General features: G+C 41.6%; 1 protein-coding gene across 6 annotated transcripts in view; it reads right to left on the bottom strand.

Annotated features, from left to right (window-relative positions):
• Positions 1 to 22821, bottom strand: part of PER2 (period circadian regulator 2) — a 47461-nt gene extending 24640 nt beyond the window's left edge. Inside the window, exons 1-9 of one of the 6 annotated variants that reach the window (XM_084529649.1) lie at positions 22728 to 22821; positions 15753 to 15804; positions 14866 to 14919; positions 12902 to 12965; positions 12283 to 12374; positions 4799 to 5066; positions 4184 to 4252; positions 1023 to 1177; positions 489 to 610 (exon numbers count right to left, since the gene is read on the bottom strand). In XM_084529649.1, coding sequence (XP_084385775.1) covers positions 489 to 610; positions 1023 to 1177; positions 4184 to 4252; positions 4799 to 5055 — 603 coding nt within the window. In that variant the 5' untranslated portion in view covers positions 5056 to 5066; positions 12283 to 12374; positions 12902 to 12965; ... (1 more) ...; positions 15753 to 15804; positions 22728 to 22821. Of the gene's footprint in view, positions 1 to 488; positions 611 to 1022; positions 1178 to 1577; positions 1612 to 4183; positions 4253 to 4798; positions 5268 to 12282; positions 12375 to 12711; positions 12966 to 14865; positions 14920 to 15752; positions 15805 to 22727 lie in introns of those variants that run through there. The other 5 variants (XM_084529647.1, XM_084529648.1, XM_084529650.1 and 2 more) reach the window with 5 other exon arrangements.
• Positions 22822 to 24852: the final 2031 nt, after the last annotated feature.

Raw genomic sequence — 24852 nt, 5'->3', positions numbered from 1 at the left:
ATGGTCCAAATGCATTGGTCACTTTTAAGTCTTGTTAACAAGAACTGTTGAAACATCAAATAACCCCTACTGTAAGGATTAGCTGAAACAACTCACCATGTGCCTTGACTAAGCTTTGGACAGAGATACCCTCCAAGTTTAGCCACTACTCTAAAATGACAACTAATGATTTACACATTTCATACTGCACTGCATCACGTGGATATTGAGATGTATCATGCCATTGTCTCTAAGCACGAGGTATGAGTCAGAAGACCAAGAATTTTCACTTATTTCCCATTTAACTATCAGAACAAAAAAGCTTCAATTGAGCTGCTATTGGCGAAGTCTATATGAAGGCTTGAAGTTTCTACTGAACATACACTTGAAGGTAAATCAGCTTCTTCAGATTTTGGCCTAGCCAGGAACTCCAACCTTGTAAGGAGAAGGCATGCCAATTCTAGAAAACATTTTACATACATGCTGCAAGCTTGTGTCAGCATACTCACTGCATTTTTCATGATGTATTCTGAGGTTATAGTTTCAACTTCTTCCACTGTGTAGGATGACACATTGAGTCCAGAAGGCTGGGATTCATTAATCATCAACAATTGGTAATACTCCTCATTGGCTACATGAGAACATTAAACAGTTTATAGTCAGAATTTAAGGTCTCATCAATAAATAGCCTGGAAGCAATAAACTGAACAAGTGGTTTTCTGGCATAAGCACAGAATGAGCAGTTGGAAAGTCTAGGTACTATTCCAAGTTAGTTGTTCTACAGTGGAGTTTCCTTATCAGCAACCCATACACATTTACCCACCTTAAAACACCCACGTTAGCATCATAATATATTCATCTACTGGCAACCTTTAAATCCCAAAGAAACCCAAGTTAACAGTCCACAAATGAGAAGACAAATATTTGCTTAAAGAGGTTTTCAAACAAACTTAGCTGTAAGCAGACAACCACAATTAAATTCTTATTTAAATGTTTAATTTTATCCAGGTCATAATTATTTAAGCAGTGTCATACTTGATTACCTTTAACTTGTTTAATGCTTTTAAGGGCATATTTCAACGTTGTTAGGATACTAGATTTGCCTTTAACTCGCTTTTCAGAAGGAAGGTGAGCTTTCAGCTCTTGTAAAGTTTTCAACAACTCCTTTTGTGTTTTGGCTTTAGTGGACTGCTCGCTACTGTAATATTAAAGACAAATAATAAAAAGTCACTGGAGGGCTTGAAGTGACACACCATCCTCATAGAAACCCAAACACACTGACATTTGTCACATGCCTAATTTTGCACAGCTAGACATTAACTTTTGCACTACGTAGTGTAAACATTCAGAATTTGTAGTAATTCTTATATTAGCTAGAATCACTTAAAATAGATTTATCACTACCTGAATTTTTAAGATATACCATCTGTTTATGAAACACATTTATACACCCAAACACCAGAGAACTTTTTTTTTTTTGCACCAGTTTCCCTCCCCCTTTTTAGTGGTATATCCCTTAGAGTTCCTTTCAAATTCAAACTCTCAGAAATGTTCATGGACTTCAAAGTAGAGAGCAGGAGGTCCACTCAAGTCTTCACCTCCTGTTCGAGCAGGTTCTCATAGGAAAGGTCCCTGAAAAGGGAATGGCAGTGGGAGAGCATCAAGTTAACAAAACAAATGGAGAAATGCTTGGAAAAATGTATTCCAGTTAAGCATGGCAATACATTAAGTAAGATAAAGAAACTTGACTAAATATGAAAGGTGAAGAATCAGGAGGCAGCTGGAAACAGAAATTGTATTCACATTCTGTGATTTCTTAGGTGCATGCTCAGAAGTATTGTCTCAGTGCAGAAGGTCAAACTACAGTGATAATCAGTGCAAATGTCAGAAAACTGCCTTCCTTTGCAGTTCTTGATCTCCTCATCATTTAAAAATGCTGACAAAAGTCAAAATGGAAAAGGAGGGAGGAGAAAGGACAGGAAAGACGACAAAAGATGGGTGGGTCAGGTGGGTAGGAAGTAGTGAATCAGTCGACAACCTAGAGGATTCTAGACTTTTCCTTAAATCTTCCTAAAAAGCAATTCTTTCCTATCAAAAGGAAGATTTTCTATTACTACACAATCATCTTGGCTGTAACTCTCTGCAAGGTTACCCTATGGACCCCTGCAGAAACAGTGATCTTGGCAACTGTGCTGCCCTATCCGAAGTGCCCAATAAAGTGGCTTCGGCTTCCAGGTAACTTGTTCAAGGGGATTTCTGAATACTTTTCTGAGAAATTTGAAAAGTTCTTCAGGTAGACCAACTCATCTGACAGGTGTTGGTTATATTTCACCCAAAATGATTAGAAAGTGACAAAGCTGGGTTGTACTAGAATATGCAGTCATAGCTCTTGTTTACATCATAACATACTATGATAAACTTATCATTCACTGAATCATTGGCCATTTTACATTGAGAAATAACGACAAGGGAAATGAAAATAACATAGTACTCCCCTGGGAAGCTTCACGCTCACCCTGTACACTAAAATCATATCTACAGTGTGGCATGACAGTTTCAACTGATGCAATCAGTGTCTTGTTAACAGAAGAACACTACACTAGGAGCAGGGAGGAAGAGAAAGGGAAAGAAGGCGAAATCACAGAGCATACTGTGTTTTTTGTAGCGTTTGGGCATGCCTCAATCAACATGGTCAGAATCTTTTGCAAGAAAAGAAACTTTTCCAAGTTAGCCTATAGTAGCCGCAAATACAGAAGACTGGCCTCCTTGGAAAAATCAGTTACATGTTTTTTCCCTGAAGAGACATTGTATTAGGTGCAGTAGAAAGCCACAGAGAAGGCTTGGCTTGCAGAGTAAAGAATCAGTGAATTGCACAAAAACAAGAGCTTTCCATTTTGCTTTATGTGGACAGGAAAAGGTAGTTGAGTGGTACCAACATTGAATTCAAAGCTCAGTACTCAATGAATCAAAGACTAACCCCAAAGCTTTTCATATTATTTTAATCATCCCTTTCAAGGCCATTATCTAGGTATCCTCAGTCAACTGAGGTTGTCAGTCTTCCATTCCCAGAAGATGATCAAATTCTGCCCTGTACAGCACTGTGCCTGACAGCTGGGGAAATACTGTACAATCTGGATTCACATTTTTTTCTGAGCAGGGAGCTATTACTGAAGGTTTAAAAAAAAAAAAGTATCAAACTGAGATAAGTAACCCTCCAACATCCTGCAGTAAAGAAAACTGAGTCAGTGGGAAAGGATGATTAAGAAATGCTTTTGGTTCACTCTGCCCTTGATATTGAGCAAAAAGTGAACTCCAGAACAATTTCCACTTGAAGATACAGCATGGAACAAGATCTTCGGGTGTCTGCAAGGCAGACGCTATGTTCATCACACACCAAATGGTGCAAAGGTGTGATTTTAATTTACCACTTCTTTAGGCTCTGCATCAGGTAGAAACACTTTCGGGCAGGTACATGTAGATAGGGATCTTAACATCAGCATGCTAGAGCTAGAAATTGCTTGATCTGCCTAGGATCAGGTTCTGGTCTCCTGATCAGAGGCTGACTTCATTAAAAAAATAAACAAGTACAGTAGGGCACTCAGAGGTGTCCAAATTTGAGCCTTCAATGCCATCAGGTTTCTCAAGGCTATCAGGGTCAGAAGCAGAGTTCATATAGAGGTATTCCTGCAGCTGATGTTGGTCTGTCCTTACAGACTTGATGCTTGAATCCTGGCGAATGGAACACAGGAGAGGCAGATCATATGGCTGCTGGACATCAGAACACGTCCAACTCAATGGGTGAATTCTGATTTTAAAACACTACTAGGTTTTTCCCAGGCAAAGGCTTCAGACTAAAATCTGAAGACCAGAAAATTTAAAGGAAAGTCTCAAAAAAAAAAACAAACTATATTTGAAGTGAACCACAAAAAAAATGGAGGTTAGGCTACCAAATCCAAAAAAGTAAGATAACCTCTCAAGTCATCACACAGCTCACATGGAACAGCTACAAAAAGCTCTAATTCAACTGAGTAGTTGAGAGGACATGATGCTGATTATGGACAGGAAGAGAATCAAAGACAGGACCACACTATCTCCTATGTGTACTCCTCTAGGTTTAGCCAAAAAAAATACCCAACCTATTTAGTTTTCAGTCTTTGGCCTCACATACAAGCAAATTACTGAAAATATATGCATATTTACTTACCTGCATCCGCTGCTAGACTGATTGTGTTCAGAGTTTGCGATCATCAGACTAAATGCATTTGAGCTTGAGCTAGAACAAAGACAGACATTAATATGAGTAAACTTAATGTAACACTTATTTCATTTCAGCTTTACATTTTCTTATTCATGTCTGGCTGTCTAGAAAATGAAAATTAAAAACATTCTGCTTGGAACAACAAATGGAAACTATACATGTTAGACATTTAAGAAGGTTCTTCTTAATCTAGTTTTGCTCTGTACACTAAGCTTTTTAAAAGATGAAAATAGCACAGTTGCATCCTGACTGTTAAAAGAGGCTGACACTTTCTGCTATATAATTGAAGATGGTTTACCATAAGAACATATAAATAGAACCAAGCAAACAAGCAGTGATAAAACATACAAATTAAGCTGGCTTTGAGAAACACTAGAAACCTGCTCTTTATGAATTACACAACTTACATGATACAAAACGCAGGTTAACTAGGGGAGAAAGAACACTAAGCCTCAATCTGAAGACACACTTTATATAATAATTACTTGGAAATTAGATTCAAATGGAAAAAGCTTTCAATGCCACAAACACAAGTGGACTTTATTTAATACCAACCACTACCTTTTATGACAGTCTGAAGATTCCATGAGCATTGCTGAATCTTTCCCATTTTCATCAGATTCATGGCCATGAGAATCATGCCCGCTGGAGTAGTTTTCATTTGTTTCATTTCCACTGAAGTCATTTCCACTGGATCCACTACTCATCTCAATATCTTCCTGAAGAACTTCATGAGAGTGTTCAGGCTTTGTCTGAATTCCTGAATCTTCAGCAATCATCTGGTTATGACTACTTGCAAGTCCAGAATACTCACTCATTTTCTGTTGCTCTTTTAAAGAGAACAATGAAGAAATGCGTTCACTGATACCAGGTTACTGCTCAGGGTTCTGCTCCTCAGTGCTAGAGTAGAACCCCCTGAACTTGATACTGTCCATGGGACACTCATTAGAAACACTGCCAAGATCAAGTCAAGCCACATTCAGAATTTTCTGTCTGTACAAATTCTGCCTGGAAGTACAGACCCACAAATCTGAGGAAGAAGGGAAGGAAGAAAAAACAAAACAGAAAACTGTTTTCTTGTTTGATTTTGCTGATAAACTAGTTCTTACTGACCGATGAAATTAGTAACATTCACTGTTAACACACTCAGCATTTCAACAATGAAAAGTTTAAGTTAAATATAATTGCAAACCTAACACCATACATTAGTATTAGTAGAAAAAGTATTTCTTTTAGTGAAAACTCACAGAAAACGAGAAAGTGGAATAAACGTGAAGAACTCCTTAGAAGTTCAAATATTCTATTTGCTATTTTCCTACCTAATTCTTCATAATTTTACTGCCTGGATTTGGACAATAGCTATTAAAGAACATTTTATTATTTTTATTTAAACCATTTTGCTGGCTTCTAGTTTACTGTGGTAAATAAAAAGACCATTCAGACATCAGGGATTCCTAACTGTTTGGAATTTTTTTCTCCCATTTGCCTTTTTTTTTTTTTTTTTTGCAAAGATTACTTCTGCTATTTTGACCAAGTCTTCAATTCTTTGTCTGTACAAAAGCCACTCACACAGGCAGACTGAACATACATTAGGAATCATCAACATTTATCAAGAGCAAAAATTAAGATACAAATAAGCCAGAGAATAATTTTATCTGACTACCACTAATTCAGGAAAAAAAATCTTCATTGTTTAGAAATGCAAACTTGAAGCAAAACAAAAAATCCCTGCTTTTAAAGCAAATTCCAGGCTCAAAATTGAAGTGTAGAAGGAATTTAATGAGTAAACAGACTAACATTAAGAACCAGAGGAGAAGTACTAGATAGTTCATCTTCATGTACAAAATAGAGGTACTTAATCTGACTCATATCCTCATCTAGTTCAACAACCTACAGACAACAATACTTCAAAACCACCAACTAAGATCCTCTGAATAATGTAATTCAGCATCAGAGAGAAAAAAAAAAAAGCTTGTTTTAAAAGAACAGAACCGTTTTTGTTCCCTCCTTTCTTCCTTTAAAATATTCAAGATTGCAGTTGTTGACTAATAAACCACTGGAATATTTAATGACCAATGACTATAATAACAGGAAATAAGAAAACCTGCATTTAAGTTTTGCTAGTATTAACTGCAACAACTTGCTTTTAAACACAATATTTTATTTGAAAGTTATTTTATTTTAAAGGCTAACTTAATATTCATTTAAATCACACTATGATTCTACTTCCCTCCCACTGAGTAAGCATCAAAACTATTTTCTTACCCTCCCAACTGTTGCTTTTCCAGATATTCTATGTTTATTTGAAGTTTTTCAGGAGAAAATACTGTTCTCCTCCTTCCTTGACTAGAGAAATATGCAAGATATCTACTTTCATTTCAAAGACAAAGCATAGTTTAGGGACATTTATTTAAGCTATCAGCAATGGTGATACACTTTGTATCTTTCTATACACTTTATATACATAAATATTTTTTTTTCCAGAAAGATCTTATTAGATCTCCATTATGGGTAGTAAAAAAAACTTCAGATAAAAGAGAATACCAACACCTCACTGCTGCATCTATTCACCTCAGTTCTGCTAACCCAGACTATGTAAACATCCAGTTATGCTGCTGCACTCAGCAGCAGTACACAGACAATAAGTTTTGCTTTAGTGCTCTAACAGTTTTTTTCTGGATTAAGTAAGCCACTTCTGTCTCAGAAATTACAGAACTGGAAAATGTAGTAACAGTATTTACTTAGATGAAATTCCACTATTATTTCACAATGGCACATACTCTGGTAGTCAATGATTAACTGGATCAGACATTTCATCTCCAATTTAACCTCTGCTGTAGATAAAAGCTCACATTTTCACTTGCCTTACCTACCTCCACATTTCAGTTAAGCTCTGTCCCTGTCTAGAGTCCACTCTTATTATCCATGCTTGTAAAGAGCCCGACTGGAAGTGCTGCACGTCAGTGGTACTCGTGCTACTATCTGCAGCATCACAAGTAACTATACAGCTGGCTTTCTTTGCTAGTGACTGAAAACACTAAAGGAAGGGTAAATACAAAAGGTGGCACTGGGGAAACACCAAACATGGAGTACATAAGGGAAAAAAAGACTCATGTTACTGTACAAATAAGGAGCATTTTATAAAGTGTTAATCCATTCCCATCTAGTAAATGCTCTCGCTACTGCAAGTATTGTATAAATATGAGCATCCACCTGGTTAAAAAACACTGTTAAGAAACCATTCTCACCCTTAAGAAGCCACTTATGCGTCATCTGTACTAATATTTCTCAGGGGACACTGAGGTTGTGAAGTTCTATGGAGAATTCAGTGAGTAAAGGTACTCCAAACTACTTAGCCAACAATGGGATGGCCTTTGACCTTCTCTGTAAGGTTTAAGGTGAGCTTGACTATCCATCTGCAGCCTTTCGCCCATTTCACAGAATCACAGAATTTCTAGGTTGGAAGAGACCTCAAGATCATCGAGTCCAACCTCTGACCTAACACTAACAGTCCCCACTAACCCATATCCCTAAGCTCTACATCTAAACGTCTTTTAAAGACCTCCAGGGATGGTGACTCCACCACTTCCCTGGGCAGCCTGTTCCAATGCCTCACAACCCTTTCAGTAAAGAAGTTCTTCCTAACATCCAACCTAAAACTCCCCTGGCTCAACTTAAGCCCATTCCCCCTCGTCCTGTCACCAGGCACGTGGGAGAACAGACCAACCCCCACCTCGCTACAGCCTCCCTTGAGGTACCTGTAGAGAGCGATAAGGTCGCCCCTGAGCCTCCTCTTCTCCAGGCTGAACAAGCCCAGCTCCCTCAGCCACTCCTCGTAGGACTTGTTCTCCAGGCCCCTCACCAGCTTCGTCGCCCTTCTCTGGACCTGCTCAAGCACCTCAATGTCCTTCTTGTAGCGAGGGGCCCAAAACTGAACACAGTACTCGAGGTGCGGCCTCACCAGAGCCGACTACAGGGGGACAATCACCTCCCTAGCCCTGCTGGTCACACTGTTCCTGATACAAGCCAGGATGCCGTTGGCCTTCTTGGCCACCTGAGCACACTGCTGGCTCATATTCAGCCGACTATCCACCATCACTCCCAGGTCCCTCTCTGCCTGGCAGCTCTCCAACCATTCCTCTCCCAGCCTGTAGCTCTGCTTGGGGTTATATTTCCAGTAAATGCCTTACGCACATCAAAACTGTGTAGTTTTGATTTCCCATCATGATTTTCCATGACTGGGAAAAGACATCCAAGGCATTACCAGCCCAGTGTCACTCAGGAATTTAAGGTGAAATATAGCATTCCTCATACAGTATTTCTTGCCTAATGCAGGGGCTTTGCTTATATTTTTCTGACCAAGAACTACTCATAAAGAGCTTAAAATAGAAGAGAAAACCATACTGCTGTAACTGAAACAGCACTATTGGCTAGTAACCTACATCACACAGTATTTTTTTTAGAGGTAGGAAAAAAAATGCTCTTAATAAAAGCGCATGGGCTACTATACTTAAACCCCTTAAAAAAAAGCTATATACATCACTATTGATAGATTCATAGAAGGCAAACTATTAGCACAGCCCTAAATACTTCACAGGTAAATGGTCCAATATTACAGTAATGCATAAGTCTGAAAATTTGCACTAATTAGGAGAAGGGCAATGATTATGGCACAGCTTTCCTACTCCAAATGCAAACATTTAGTATATGAGTAAGTGTGCGAAACCTTTTCTCTGGAATTCTGAAGCCAAAGAGTATTATAAATGATACAATGTTCTCAGTCTCAAGAGTTGCCTGCAATTTATTTATTTATTTTAGGAACAAGATTCCTTTCCCCAGAGTCTTCTCTCTAATCTTTGGAAGTTTAAGAGTCAATGAAATTGTGCCATTGGCCGAATGCCGAGGTTTATGGTTTGAAATTCTGAGATGAGCAATTTTATTTATTTATTTATTACCTCCAAATGTCATCCATTCTCTTCTCTGCTTTCCCTGACATCTAAGCAAGCTTTGCCAGGTATCTGTAGCAAATTTCAACAGAGCTTCTTCAGGTGTGAGAGGATTGCTCTCAAGAATATATAGAAGTTTTGCAGTGACTTTTGAGATACTTCACATGCCTCCTTGAACAAGAGCTTATTTATTTCTTTACTTTAAAGCAATGTGTTCAAATTAAGAGAATCACTAACAGAAGAACTAGGTACTGGTTTACAGGAAATATCATGAATTTGCTTCCTCTTGACACCTGACAAACATTTATGTGAGGAACTGCTTATGTTGTGTGACATCTGTCTCCATCTGTCTACCTAACCACCAGAACTTTTGCAGGTTTGTGCACAGTAAGTAGTTATGTAGGAACAACACAGATACGTTACACTGACTACAATTTGGAGCCCAAGGACAGTGATGATAAAAATAAGTATCCCATTGATGAAGAGACAGGCTTGACCTTCCTTTTACAAGCATGTTTTGAGAAGAGTTGTCTCGACTCCTGGTATTTTTAATTCAGGACTGGAACATTACTGTCACTAAAACAAGCAATCTTGCAGAAAGTTTGTTTCAAAAAAATCTCAAAAGCCTCCATACCATAGATATGTAACAGAGTAAGGACCAGAGAAAGAATAAATGGGAAGGAACAAGCAAAAAGTATGACACTTCCAAGGGCTTTTTGGGGAAAGCCCTGATGCATTCACTGGCAACTGCAATCTCCCTAATGAGACAGACATTCGCTAGGTCCACAGTTAGTACAGAACTGTGCAAGAGAGGCAGTATTTAAATCCAGTCATCTTCGACTGCAACATCATGAAGGACCCCTTAAGAAAATCCCCAATGAAAAAAAATTTGCAAGTGCATAGGGAAAGGTGTAGAGGTTGGGGCATATGAAAGAAGGAAGAGGAGTGTTTCTAATCCAAGAGCTTGTATAATAAATAAATAATAAAAGATTCCAAGAAGTAGCAACAATAATATATATAACCAATTAGAAGAGATTCTCTAGGAGGTTGGAATAGCTGTGAAAAATAGAAAATCAATTACCTAAAATGCCAGGCAAAGAACATGGTGTAGGCTAAGAATAGACTGTTGGCTCTAGCTAGAGTTTACTAGCAGACAGAGGAGAACCTTAAGAAGAGCATCTGCATGCAAATGCAAGCACCATGCAAACACTTCAGGAGTACAGAGGGTCAGTCAGCTCTGAGGGATTAATTAACTTTGAAACTTATCTCAGTCAAAATTCTGAAGTAAATTGCACATATTCATTCCACTTACATGTCCGAATAAATTTCCAGTCAATAACCAGATAAGAATGAAAAGGTAAGAGCAAGCCTGCTCGCAGTCTGAGGACCTCACCCATTACCCAGTTTGAGGAAGCTACCTGCAGACCACGCCAGGTTTGTAACAAATGCAGACTGTCACTTGGAGACAGAGGAAGAGCTCTCTTAGGTTTGATCTTGAGAAGTAAGTTAACCCTGCTTTTCTTTCTTTACTTTCTGCTACATCTTTCTAAGCTTCTAAAGGGAGGTTATTTATGTTGGCTCTCTGAATAAAAACTTCCATTAATCTTAAATTGGCACCAGTTAAGCTTGATTTTAAGATAAATGGCTCAAATAAAACATTCTATTCATCTAGACAGAGCAAACCTCTTCAAGTCGCTCTGTCAAAGTCTAGAGCTCTGAAGACACTGACGTTGTATGGAAAAGGCAATATAATCCCACTGAGCACCCAGAACAAACATAGGCCAGGCTGGATGTGCAGAAAATGTCTTCTGGCTACTAATTCGCCAGAAAAGCTCTACTCCCACCATAAGATAATGGAAAGAGCCTGAACTTCAGTGGTACCAGAACACGTCAAAATATGCATGGGCAAATGCTTGAAGAAATAATGGTTTCGTGCTTTTGAAAAACCTCTTAAGAACTTGGGTCAGCACTGTAGGATACAAAGGAAACAAATTTCTTCTGAAACTGACCTTTAAACAAAGTCTTGTTTCAGCACAGGTTTGCTTACTTTCAAAGATCTTTCCTTCCCCTCTTCCCCCCCCCCCAAAAAAAAATAACTTCTACCATTTAATTCTTTAAATGCTAGTATGCATTTAAAGTGTAAAAATCCAAAGCCAGAATGAACTAATTCAAGAACTGAGCACATCCCAAGACTGACAGTTTGCCTAAGTCTGGCATTAAAATGAACTTAACCAATAATCAAAAAAATCAAACCAACAGGCACACCACATAACATGAATTTAATTTAGTCATGTCAGAGATAGGGGACAGTAACTGCATTAGGATCAGTAGGAGTCATTCCTCATGGCTGGACTTGCATTTACTTGAGGCCTTTGCAATGAGAATGTTTTCCACATATCTTCTGGAGGACTGCTTGGCAAAATGGCAAAGTTTTCTTATTTGTATGATAAACAACTAGCAGTGATTTAATCGTATTATGCAGTTTTAGAAAAAATGGAAATTAATGTCTACAATGAATGCACTCTCCCTGTGCAATTAGACTATAATTGAGTGCTTGGTAGTAGCAAAGTGTCAGGAAAAAAAACTGTAAACAAACAATCTGAGAAGTAACACGTCTAACTGTACAACTTCACCAGCAATAAAACTAAGAGCTTCACTTTTTGCAGCAGCAGAACAATTTACAAAATATCTTCACTAGGACATATTTGGAGAATGGAACAAGAAAGGAATTGCAGTATTTTCAGATTTCACTATACAAAAAATAACAAAAGATGTGTAAAAATTTCCTGCAGGACTGCTTAAAGATACTAAAAAAACCTGCTTTTTTAATAGATTCCTCATCCCACTGCAAGCCATCATAAAAAATTTTTCTTAAGAAGGAATGAAGCATAAGCTAGAACTTGATATCAATTTATGAATATATCAAATTATCATTAACATCTAGAACAATGCAAATACTTCACAATCTGACTTCATAGCATTTGTTTCATTTGTTAATAAAGATCCATCTTGAAGTTCAACAAAACCCTCAGTACAGGACCATTAGTTAAACAAAAGTAAACATTTTCAAACAGGTGATCCTACTTAGCCATCACTTACAGCTGCCATTCACTTTACAACAGAGGAACTGGCCAAGACAAAGCCTTTATCCAGAGCCATCCAAGTGCCAGACCCTGAAGTAATAGCAGCATCTATGCAGAAAGAGATCAGCATAGGCATCAGGCCAGGTCCTTGCATCTGTAGCAAAGACGCTTGCATCTACATTGCTTTCTCAGTGGAAAACCAAACAAAACAACTCAAACCTGATTTTATGAATAAGCATACTTTAGCTAAAAAAATAGTTTTTGCTTCAATTCAATAATGCAATTCCCAGTTTATATCCAAAAATAGTTCTGAATGAATATGTGTACGACTGAAATCACAGTTTAAGGTAAAAACAAACAGAACAATGCATTTTCTTCATGAGGTCTACAGGAAAACAAAATCTGTCCATTAATATCAATCACAACAATTATGCATGTTCCTTACCTGTTTCTTCCTATGAAAAGCTGGTAAAAATGTTTATCAAGTTCCCTCCCAGCTAGCATCAAAAGCATGAAGTGCCTAGGTCCAGAGTCTCCCACATGCATTTAATTCTTGTCTCATCCTCTTCTACTGGAAATCTTTGACCATTACAGAGTCCGGACACCTCTACAACTATAAAATATAAAAGAAATACCTGGGCCCCCCAACAGTGTCCTCTTCAAACAGATACCAGAGAGATGCTCACAGTTATGCCATTCCTATGTAGATAAACGTTGGTTAAATATGAAACTGTCATCCAGCAGAGGAATCAGATACAAATTTATGTTTTAAACACTTATGGTCTACAATAAGGTCTTGTGAAGTTTTAAAATAACAGAACCTTCCACACTAGATAAAATAGCTTCTCTCAGCAATAACTTCTGATCCACTATCAGTATGGTGTCATACTATGCACATTAAGGTCTGCACAAGCTGATACAACCACTACAAATGAAGGGCTAAATCCTCCAGTAGAGAACAGGAAAGCGCCCAACATATTCAACAGGAGGTCCACATGCTTCAGTTTATTTAGAATATCCGGTTTTAAACTTGATCTAATAAATCTAATCTCATCTACATCTCTGTAGGCTTGCTATGAGATGTGGGGAGCTGGGGATCTGCCTCTTCTCACAGGTAGCTAGTGACAGGACTAGAGGGAATAGCCTGAAGTTGCACCAGGAAGTTTTAGGTTGGAAATGAGGAAACATTTCTTCTCAGAAAGAGTAGTCAGGCATCAGAATAGGTTGCCCAGGAAGTGGTGGTGTCGCTCCCACTGGAGGTGTTCGAGGAAAGGCTGGACCTGGTGCTTAGGAACATGGTTTAGTGGGTGACATTGGTAGCATCATGATGGTTGGACCAGATGATCTTGGAGGTCTCTTCCAACCTTAATGATTCTATGATTCAAGTTTTCGGCAGTAAGCAAACTGCAATTCACAGAATGGCTGAGGTTGGAATAAACCTGCGGGGTTTATCTGGCCCAACACCCTGCTAAAGCAGGGCCACCCACAGCTGGCTGCTCAGGACCACGTCCAGATGGCTTTTGATTGTTTACAAAACTAACCATTTTGGATGACAGCCATGCTAATATGCGTTAATTTAAAATGCAGCACATCTAGCAACTGCTAAAAGTACATTTGTGTTGGCCAGACTTAAGGAAGAATTTATTCACAACGTTCCATTCTGCATAATGTCACAATGCTGATGTGTTCTGCAAGTCTCAGACTATGGCACAAATCTGTGTACATTAGTTCTTTAAGTGTTTTACCTTTATCATCAATTGATAAAACAGAATTTAAATAAGCTCTGTATCTCTGGCCAAGAGAAGTGTTAGGAAATAGCTTTATTGAGAGATACTTTCAGATTTTGCAATTTTAAGCACATATGTTGAAGATGTGGAATGTCTTTTAAACAAAGATCTAACTAGTGTTGAAAGTCAGCTTTTCCACTTCACTCACAACTGACTCATCTCCCTGCATTCCATATTTCCTTTATAAAGTTAAGGTATATCACTAAGATATCTAGAAAAATCACAAGGATTTGCCCAACTAATTATGAGGGGACACAACACTTTTCTAGGTTAGTGAGCTCCATCGTGACATTTTTACACAGAGGCTTAAAGTATACATTTGAAAATACATATGCTATGTATGCTATTCACAGTAGCAACATGCATCATTTTAATCGCTTATATCGGTTTCATCTACTTAATGTATTTAGGAAGGTATTAGAAAAAAAAAAGTCTTATAACTACTTAAAATTCTAATCATAAGCCTCTCTACAAATTAACAAAGCTAAGACAAATCTACATCAAAAGAAGTTTCATCTGAAACTCAATACAAGTCATTCAAGCAAGGGTCTTTCATCAGTCTGAGTAAAACTAGGGACAGTTGAATCTAATCTTCTGGTTTATTATTATCATCCAGAAGAAATACACAGTTGACTGAGTAAGCCCAGTTCATCTATGGCATCTGAGGAAAGTCTTTTCCACAGAAAGTCTAAATTGATCAATATAAAAAGATTATAGAGTCCGTGAAAACACTTTCTTTGACGTGTATCTATCCAAAGCATAGAAGACTTCAACATTAGAAAAGAAGAAACAACCTGTTTTAGGGAACACACCTGTATTAGAGAACCCCAATCAAGTAGACTTTCTGAAGAGCCATGAAGTCACACCTGTAGTATTGAAAAGAGAACAAACATCATTAGCTTTAAGAACCTACTAAGTTCAAGTTTTGTAGCAGCAGAAAAACTTTTTTCCTAATGATTAAAACAAAAATGGGTAGTATAGTATTAATCCTCAAAATACTCAGTTTCATCTGTCTTGGAACATGACAGTATTACCCAGCACTGCTGTGCTTCCCTCTCCTTCCTTAGGCTAATACTGTCCCATTATCAGATCATATTTAACAAAATTAGACGATGTGCCTCCTCCATTAGCTGACGATCTGTTGGGTTTTCTTATTTTACCACACATACTCCATGAGTTATAATAAGCTTGTCATTAGTTTCTAACACATTCAACAGAAACATGTACAACTCAGTAGCTCTGATGCCATGCACTCAACTTCTAGAACAGTACCAGAACCATTATAAGAAGCTATAATCTACTTCACAAATCAAATCTTATATTCATATTTTCCTTTTTTTTTTTTTCTCCTGAACTATCATCCTAATTATCTGAACAACATGAACAACTTTGTTTTAAGACTCCTTAACACACCTTCAAGAGACCGGAATTTATCAATAACTATTGTACAGCAAACAATGCAGATGTGGACTAAATAATTTCAGTTTCCTAACAATTTAGAGAAGCCACATCATTTCTGTGTGTTCAATGATTTGTGAAAGTCTTAAAAAAAAAAAAAAAAACATAATATCCTGATTAACTTTTCAGTTCTCAGCACTCTGACAGACTACAGCTCAAGGGAGCTATCCAAAGCAACAACAAAAAATCAGTTTAGAATAAACTAGAAATCACCTTCTTGAGGAGATCATAAGACACTCACCCTGATGAATGTACTCAGTCTTTCCAATTCTGGAACTGTCATCAATATATTCCTATACAACAAACAAAAAGTTAGAAGTTTTACATGCAAGATACAAAATTATTTATGAAACATAAATCAGGTCCATTTAATAATGGAATACGAGCCCAACCATATAAGGTATGTACTCCACAGATGAAGAGCAGTTAAAAAGACTACAAATACAAAATAAGAGAAAGTGTTGGAAATAGTAGATACCTATCAATAAAAATTATCGTAACCTATGTTCCAAATTTCCCTCAAGCAAGGCATAGAGTAATTCACTGAATTCTATTCCCATTGTAAATACAAGGAAAAAAGAATTCCATCTCCATAATATCCATTTATTGTTAGAATGTTGCTTAGATAGTACAGATATCAATGCAGTTTACTTCAAAATCAACCACTTACTCATTTCAGAGCATCCATGCTGAAAATGAGTATGACCTAGTAGCATAAGATGTGGATCATATATTTGAATTCAATTTGTTTCTTCTACATACTACTATTTTGAAACATTTCACCACCAAAATGCCCATCTCAAATTAGCCTTAGGAGATAAAATAATGCTGCAGAGCACCAATTCAACTGAGTGAAAGTTCTGACATCACGACCAGGACTGGTTTCCAAAGTACAGGTATGCAATCATAAAGCAAAAGCTGTTCTCAGCTTAGTAAAGAGATAGGCTTCTTTTGCTTACATCCGAACCATATAAAATGAATCACAGAATGGCCTGGGTTGGAAGGGACCTCAAAGACCCATTGCTCCAGCCCCCTGCCCCCAGCCCAGGCTGCCCCCAGCCCCATCCAGCCTGGCCTTGGGCACTGCCAGGGATGGGGCAGCCACAGCTGCTCTGGGCAGCCTGGCCCAGCGTTCCACTGCCCTTATAGTAAAGAACTTCTTCCAAATACCTAATCTAAATCTACCTTCTTTTAGTTTAATTACCCCTAGTCTTCAGCTGCATCCCAGAGAGCCAAGCAGAACAAAAAAACCCTCGGAGTACCCCACAAATGGTTCCTAAATGGACCTACCTATGATCATACCACCAATAACGTCAGCTTCCTGAAGCATCCAAATCGACTCTATTAATTTATTTCCGTCCGTTTAAGATTGGTTCTGTTATTTTTAAAGCTATTTTCTCCGTGGGGTAACTAATAGCAGAGTTTGCCTGAGGTAACTGGACAAAGTCAACTCAATCTTACTATGAATAGCAGGACATTGTTGACCTTAGCAAGTTTACCTCATGGAAGGTCAAACAATCTCACCTATGCTGTGCTCACTAACCTGGGCTGGCTCCTGATTCATGATTTGCTCTCCTGGAGCTGTAAGAAGCCAGTCACAGAAGTAACTCCCAAAAGCAGCCAGGGCAGCAGCTCAGCCACCCGGTAGGGACCGTCCTTCTCTGAGGCAAGCACACCACACTCTGCCGGCCCCACCACTGCGGATCTGGAGCGATCAGCAGACAGAAACTGACTTCCTCACATCTACTCCTCCACCACGAGCAACAAACCCTGGCACAGAGCTAAGTTCAACTGCCAGCAGGGCAGGCACTTTTTGTGAAGAAGAGGTGCCAACACAGAAACACACCCGTGACAGACAAGACCGCTGCAGCCTGTGCTGGGATATTTCGTGAAGAGGCTAAATGCAGTCTCCTTTACCTGTCCTGGGAGTTTCCAGGCATCCTTCCTTCCAATACTACAATAGGTTTTGTGTACTTTTTAAAGGTGAACTAAAATGCTTTCTATTAAATGTAAATTTAAGGATGTTTGATTTTCTTTCTAAATAGAAAACTATTTCTGAGGGGAACTGGAAAAGTTATTAAACAAGAAAACTGATAAGAACTCTGTTTGCATAAGTCAACTCTTCTCCTCTAGGGGCAAAATAACAAATGTGATTCATCTGAGAAAGCACTGTCACAGAACCGAGGGAAAAATTAGCATGCTCCACCATCCAGTTACATATTTCACTACTAAAGCAGATCCATATTTCAATTTTACTGTTTGGTAAGAACTCCTCTCCAAGGGCTGACAACAGCAAAACTGCACCATGCTGTATTAGCTTTACAGAAGGTTCAGGTGAGTGCTGCTCTTTAGAGATGACTACAGCTCATGCCTCTCACTGCAGTCAGAATGGGAGTCCCACTCTGGAAGACTCTACGGCAAGTCATTAATACACCCCACAAAGCGCAGTCACCTCACAAACATGATGTACTTGTCCTGCAAACTGGATACATTAGTACAGAGACATAAGAGATCAAATCACCCAGAAACCTATGGCAGAGATGTAATTGAGAGCAAAGAAGTGCTTTATGTACTGAAGATCTTTGTACAATTAAAGAAACGAAGTAGCAGAAACATAAAAGTACATGAAATAAGGTCAAGCACAAAAGTCATACCAAGATACAAAAGAGGGAAGAAATAAGGAGAATAGGAAGCAAGACCAATGAAAAAATACAAGTACTGGACATCCTGAACACTTCATCTTGTATCCCTAAGCTTAAATAATGCCAAATACAGGTGTTGTTTACCACAATTTAAGGACAGCATGTTGGAAAGATGGTATAGAACTGGCTCTACATTAAAAATGCTAGTTTGCAACACCTACACAAGGAACTCTCCAACAATTCTATCTATAGGGAAAAAAAACAAGCATTAAAAGTTACCACGATATACTCAACAACAGCTGGAAGCAAAACCCCCAAACCTTTCTCCCTCATTTTGGCATACAAACACACTCTCTTCCCCACTGTCTCATCTTTTCAGGATGAGCGTCAGCCCGTCCTGCCCACAACTTCTGCAGTCACGCTCAGTAACCTCATATTCCTGTGCACAGAAATGGGCTGCTCTGTGTATCTCAGTCTACTTGTCATGTATACAGCATGTTAAGTCTCTATCCCTTCAGCACTCCCAGTAAAGCTTTGCTTTCTGCTGGGAGAAAATGAAGCAAAGCAGATCATACTCCATGGTTATTTATCTCAAGAGAGGTAAATTCAGCCTTATTTCTTACCATGTTCTAGAAGTGGAATCATTTAAGTCAGACTACCAAAACAAACCACAGGAATCAGAAGGCTTCTCTAAGACTTCCACATATTATTTCAGCAGCATTTGAGCAGCAGCTGAGAACATCTGTACAAAACTTTTCTTGGCCTTACAGTGGCTCTCACTCACACAAAAAAATCTCATAACCTCACTGGTGTGCATGGTGAGGAACACACACTCCCAACCTACTGCCCGTGCAGCTTACAAGAAGGTCAATACACTGCTGCTGTCCCTCGGGAACAGGGCAAGAAGCACAGACAGTCACGTAAGAGAACCTTGTACCGGACTGGTACAGGTCTAACGCAGGCAGTTAGACATAAAGATCATATCTACACTTGAAGGATAACCTTTGAAATACCAAACAGAGGCACAAAAGACTGATCTGCCTGTGCACTAGCACTGCTGGCAGGCAGAGCAGAAGCAGGCTGCACAAGCATGCCTGCCTGGTGATCTACTAAGCCACTTACTAGAGTACCAGATCACCGCCCATGTGCTCAGACATGTGGATTCCCATGTGTTCCGGTGCTTCCCTGCCACACGGGGTTGCTGGTTCGCTGCCAGCAGGAACAGATCGTGCTCCAAAGAGTAGCTTCTGAGCCTCTCCTCCGCCTCTGCAGGCATACCCAAACGCTCTGATCCTCCTTCATTTCAGTCTTCTGCCGGTCTGTCTTTCGCAAGAGTGGCTATGGGTCACAAGATCTCCCAGCAACAGGTCACAAAATAAACAGCCCACGAAGTGTGTTTCTGACAGCCACCTTCTCTTCTCCAACACCCTCTAAACATGCTTCACAGAAGAAAATATTTCACCTGTAGCTAAAAAAAAAAAAAGCTTCTCTCTGCTTGTCAAAAGGTGGACTCGTTCTTGACTAGGCAACAACTAGGAAGCCACAGGTTTGCCTCGCTACCAACAGCACAGGAGGGAGCGACATTCTGGCCCCACAACTGCAGCATTTCAGCTCAGGAAACAGCTGTGAAGCAGGAGAGGGGGTGGGCACTTCTACACACTACACAAACCATCGGCAAGCAGCATTACTATTTCCTGCACCCAACATCACCTGTACCAAAACCACAAGTCAAAGCCCTTCAGAATCACAGAATTAGCATCTATGTTATTCTTTGTGATATAATTGACCTATTTGCTGTTCATTGCTTGACGAGAGAGGTTAACATAATAACTAGTCAAGAAGTTTCCAACTTGCGCAACGGGGATATAACTGGATGCGGACAGTCTGAGTGCAGCAGGATAATGCAGCTAGGAGTTTCTGTAATCCACCATCCTCAGCCAGGAATTCTAGGCCATGCAACCACCACTGGACACTAGAATTCCTTCTCAGAAACACCTGATTATCCAGTAATTATGATGTGGTAACGGTATCAATATAATGCAGTGGCTACAGTGCACTCATGCCAAGTATTACACAACACCCCAGTAGGAACATGACGTTCCCTTTTAACACAGGCCAACGACAGCAACCCTATATAAAACACTATAGCTGATCTAGACTAGTGATAATTTACTTGCTCTACTGGTTAGTGACAATTTACTTGCTTTTCTACTACACCACACCAAATACACCTCATCCCACAGTAACTTGCCCATGTGCCTATACTTTAAAAGGTTAAAGAAAACTTTTCTACAGCAAAGTGCATTTCAATATTGTAAAGGTGTTAGAGGAATACAGGTGTGGCAAGAACCCAGGAAGAAAAAAAATGGTTTATCAGTCTGCATCTAAAGCAAACACTTCCTGGTCATAACAAAGTCTGAGGTAGAAGAAAAGTCTAGAACTCTTATGCCACTTACTCTGATCTCATACTGTAGCGCACACAAAAAAGTGTTTTTTCACAGCGGAAATTTATTACTATAAAAGTGTACTACCAAGGGACAGACTCAAATAAGTTTATTTGGTAAGCTGAGACTGTTACGTATTTTAATCCTAGTGACTGAGAAAAGAAGTGGGGAAAACGCATTACGCTAAGAGCTACCGCAATACGCTGTCTCTTTATGACTCCCTGTGGAAAAATAAAAGGAATACAAGTAAAGTGTGAAAATGAAGATTACAGATTGCATTCGTGTTAAAACAAACATAGGAAGTTTACAAGTCAAAAAAACTGACAAATAAACAAAAGTGTTGGCAAAACCACTTAGTCTGGGTTACAAACAAATCCAGAAAACTTGCTGAATCTGACGGAAGTACACAGCAGCCAGAATCCTTCTTCTTGCACCTTTATGTCCTGATTAAGGCAAGCCAAGTTACAGGTCAGGGCAGGTTCTCTCACCACAAGGCACTAGACACTGCTTTACTTGGGTAGTCGGCAGCTTGGGTGTCCTCCCTTCTACCTTCAATTTAACACCTGGAACAGCCCAACACACACCAAAACTGAAGGATACGACTTTCTTCTTTCACCCTAGGCCACAGGTCCTAGTTTTTAATTTTGTGTCTAAGATAAGCAACCTGCTCAGACCAGCAGCAGGCCAGAAGAAGGACTCCACACCTCAGGACAGTGCCCTAATCACAAGGCTAACAGCAAAGCCTGCATCAAGTGAGGACGCTGTCCGGGCCTCCAGTAAAACTTGCTCATTTTGCAGAAACAAAGCAAGCTGCAGTAAGAAACAGCAGAGACCAGAAGAGCATGCAAACACGCACATGCATAAGCAAGAAGGGAACTGATGCTACAGCACAACAGTGGGGGCACTCTCAGTGACATGAGCCCAATTCTAGGCCCTGCTCCTGAAGTTTGTATTTGAGATCCGCTGCATACAGCATATACACAGCACTGGGCCCAAGGGTAAGAAGACTAAGGACAAGTACAGACACTGAGGCACTCCAGAAGGCATGAAAAGCTTGAGTTTTATCAAGTTCAAAGGCCTCAAGCGATCCAGTAACACTTAGAGACACTTACAGAACACACCACGTGTGTAACTGACAGCTTGGCACGACTGGGTTTTATGAGAAAACGTACGTTATCAAAACTAATCATTTGCATTGAGTTCAGTATTCCTCACCGCCACCACAGCAATGAATTTGGGTTTTACCTGGACAACAATCACAGGCCAGCTCTGACAACCTGCTGTAGCTCTGAGAAGCGCTAACTAATGTTAGCTGCTGCCTGCAAAGAAACTCCGTGGCCGAAACAACCCTGGCAACCTGAAACCACTTCTCACTGGACTCACTCAGCTTCCGACCCTGCTTTTGGCTTGAGCAGACAGCCTTACTAGTGGGCACGCCACGAAATTCCCACTTTTCTCCTTTACTTGTGAACACACAAGCAGAAGCCACTCGGTGGCTGATGCACCAGGCAGCACAGCTCGGGGTCCCGCACCTGGGCGAGGAAACACCGCGGAACGAGGGCTCCTCACACCCAGCACCCCCCGTGCGCGCTGCCCCGAGCCCACCCGGGACCCCCCCATCCCCGGGGCGGCCCCGCTGTGCCCTGGGGACCCCCCAAAGCCCCCCCCAGCCCCCAGCCCCCCCGGGCCGTGCCGCCCAGCCTCCCTTCGCCGCCCCGCGGGCACGGAGCCGGCCTTACATAAACCGTTTTGTAACCGCACATGGAGCCGCACGCCGCCGCCCTGCGCTCCCCACGGCCGCGGCCGGGCCCTGCCGCCGCCCACCTGTGGCTACGGGCACGGCGCCGGGACCGGGACGAGCCCCCCCGACCCCGGTGTCCCCCCCCCTCCACCCACCCTGCTCCCGGTGCTCGCGGCCCGGCCGCCCCCCGGGCCCCGCCGCCCCCAGCCCGGCCGCCCCCCACCCCCGAGGGGCTGTGTAGGGGGGTGGGGGGCCCGGTGCCGGCGCCGGTCCCGCCCCCGCGGCGGCCGTTACGTAACGAGGGGCCGGGGGCAGCCCGCCCAAACCCCCTCCCCTCCCCCCTACCGCATCCCCGGCCGCGGGGCAGCGCCCGCCGGGCCCGCACTCACCGCGCGTCCCCCGGCCCGGCCCGTCCCGTCCCGTCCCGGCTCAGCCGTGCCCTGCCCGGCACCGCGCGGCGCAGCCCGACCCCGACTTCATACAGGCAGAAACGTGACCGGCCGCCCGGCGCCCGCCCCCGCCGCTCCGCCATTGGCCGCCCCAGCGTGACGCCCGCCGCCGAGCGCGGCTGGGGCGGGGCGCGCTGCTCGCCCATTGGCTGCGCCGCACGCCGCTCACTTTACATAAGCCTCACGTGTGGCACCATGTTTCCAGCCGCCGCCGCCGCCGCCGCCGGGGCCGCCCTTCCCCCACCCCGCGGAGCCGCCCGTGACGTCAGCGCGCGCGCGCCCGCGGAGGGGCGGGGCTCAGGACGGGGGGCGGGGGCTCCGTGACGGGCCCGGGCCCGCCGGGCAGCGCTGAGGCGCCCCCGAGCTCAGGCGGCCCCTGTGGCGCTGCCGCCCGCTGGCCGTGTCCCCAAGCACCGCGTCCAACCCCTCCCTTAACACCCCAGGGACAGGGACGCCCCCACCTCCCCGTCCCAACGCCCGATCGCTCTCCCTGAGGAGAAGTGCCTCCCGAAATGTCCCCCAAGGAGCCGCGCTCCCTCAGCAGCTGTGGCGGTGCGTCCCTGCTCGCAGCCTCCTCTCCCTCACGCGTAGCTACGAGGAGGAGCAGGGGTCGCTGCCAGCCGTGTGCCACGGCGCTGCCACGCTCGCTGCATACGTGCCGTGGCCCCACGGGGTGTGAGGGAGCCATCAGGGCTTCCACTGTTTATCTGCAAAATGAGGTTAATGCTGCTGCCCTCTCTCGCCGCGGCGTTAAGGATAAGTCCATTAGGTACATGGATATTTAAGCAACTGCTGTTACAGAAACAGCTTGCGAGTAAAGCGCCGAGCAGTATTTAACTCCCGGAGGAGAGAGGGGGTGGGGAGTGGAAGCATTAAGACCAGATCCTGCAACTGGATTAGTTGCAAAGCACAAGTCAGCTTATCGGGATCCCATTTTTAGTTTGTACTCCTCTGAGGAGTCTAATTTAAAGACTAATCCTAATTAGATATTCTCTGTATAGTTTGGTCAACTTACTGGTCTTAGTGCTTCACATCCGGAACCTCGTCATCTGTTTAAATTCTCCTCTTTAGGGTTGGAGGGATGTAGAACGATGTTCTTGGGTTCCTTGGGATAATGTTTGTCACATCATATGCCAAAATTACCCATCTCTAGCTGGTGCTGAGGGCTCCACCTCTAGCCACAGGTTACAGGTAAGGCACTTCCACCAAGCAAAAACTTTGAGGGCCCGCCTGCCCCCACCTTGTCAGAGTGCACACAGGGGGAACTGGAGGCAAACTGCGGCACCGCTCTCAAGCTGAATGAGCTCCCAGAACAACCAGAACAGGAGACACATCCATCACTGTGGGGGAACGTGCCAGTTCTAGCAGGGGAACAGTAGTTACCTTCACCAGAAAAAGCCAGTACTTTCTCCAGCCTAGTAACAACCAGACGCATCACTTCAGTTCTGCTTACTTTAAAGGAACACTGAACAGTTATTTTGGTCAAGCTCCACACTTGCGGGGAATTGGTTTCAAGTTCTATTCTTGACACCTTTTAGTATTTATAGCTTTTTAAAATAACAAAAGAAAAGAAAAGAAAAGAAAAGAAAAGAAAAGAAAAGAAAAGAAAAGAAAAGAAAAGAAAAGAAAAGAAAAGAAAAGAAAAGAAAAGAAAAGAAAAGAAAAGAAAAGAAAAGAAAAGAAAAGAAAAGAGAAAAGAAAAAAGAAAAGAAAAGAAAAGAAAAGAAAAGAAAAGAAAAGAAAAGAAAAGAAAAGAAAAGAAAAGAAAAGAAAAAGTTACAGATATGGGGGAAACTTACTCAAAATGTGATTGTGCAACTGGAATCAGTCAAAAAAATGCTACTGTTCCAATTTTCTGAAAGTTGGAATCGTGTACATAGATTCGAGTTATTCCAGGCAACACCAGTATGAAATGTCAGGCACATGTCTTCTAGACCAGTGAATATTACTGGTGACACAATAGCTCATATGTTAAGAAACAAAGCGAAAGAAAATGGTTGTACATTGCAACAGGATAAAATTCATAGCAAAGTGGTTTGTTTTGATTTTAAGGTAACTCTGCTTA

This window comes from Aythya ferina, assembly GCF_964211825.1.
Source record: "Aythya ferina genome assembly, chromosome: 9".
NCBI classification, from domain to species: domain Eukaryota; kingdom Metazoa; phylum Chordata; class Aves; order Anseriformes; family Anatidae; genus Aythya; species Aythya ferina.
The sequence above is the reverse complement of the archived record's forward strand: the minus strand, read 5'-3'. Positions and strand labels throughout refer to the sequence as shown.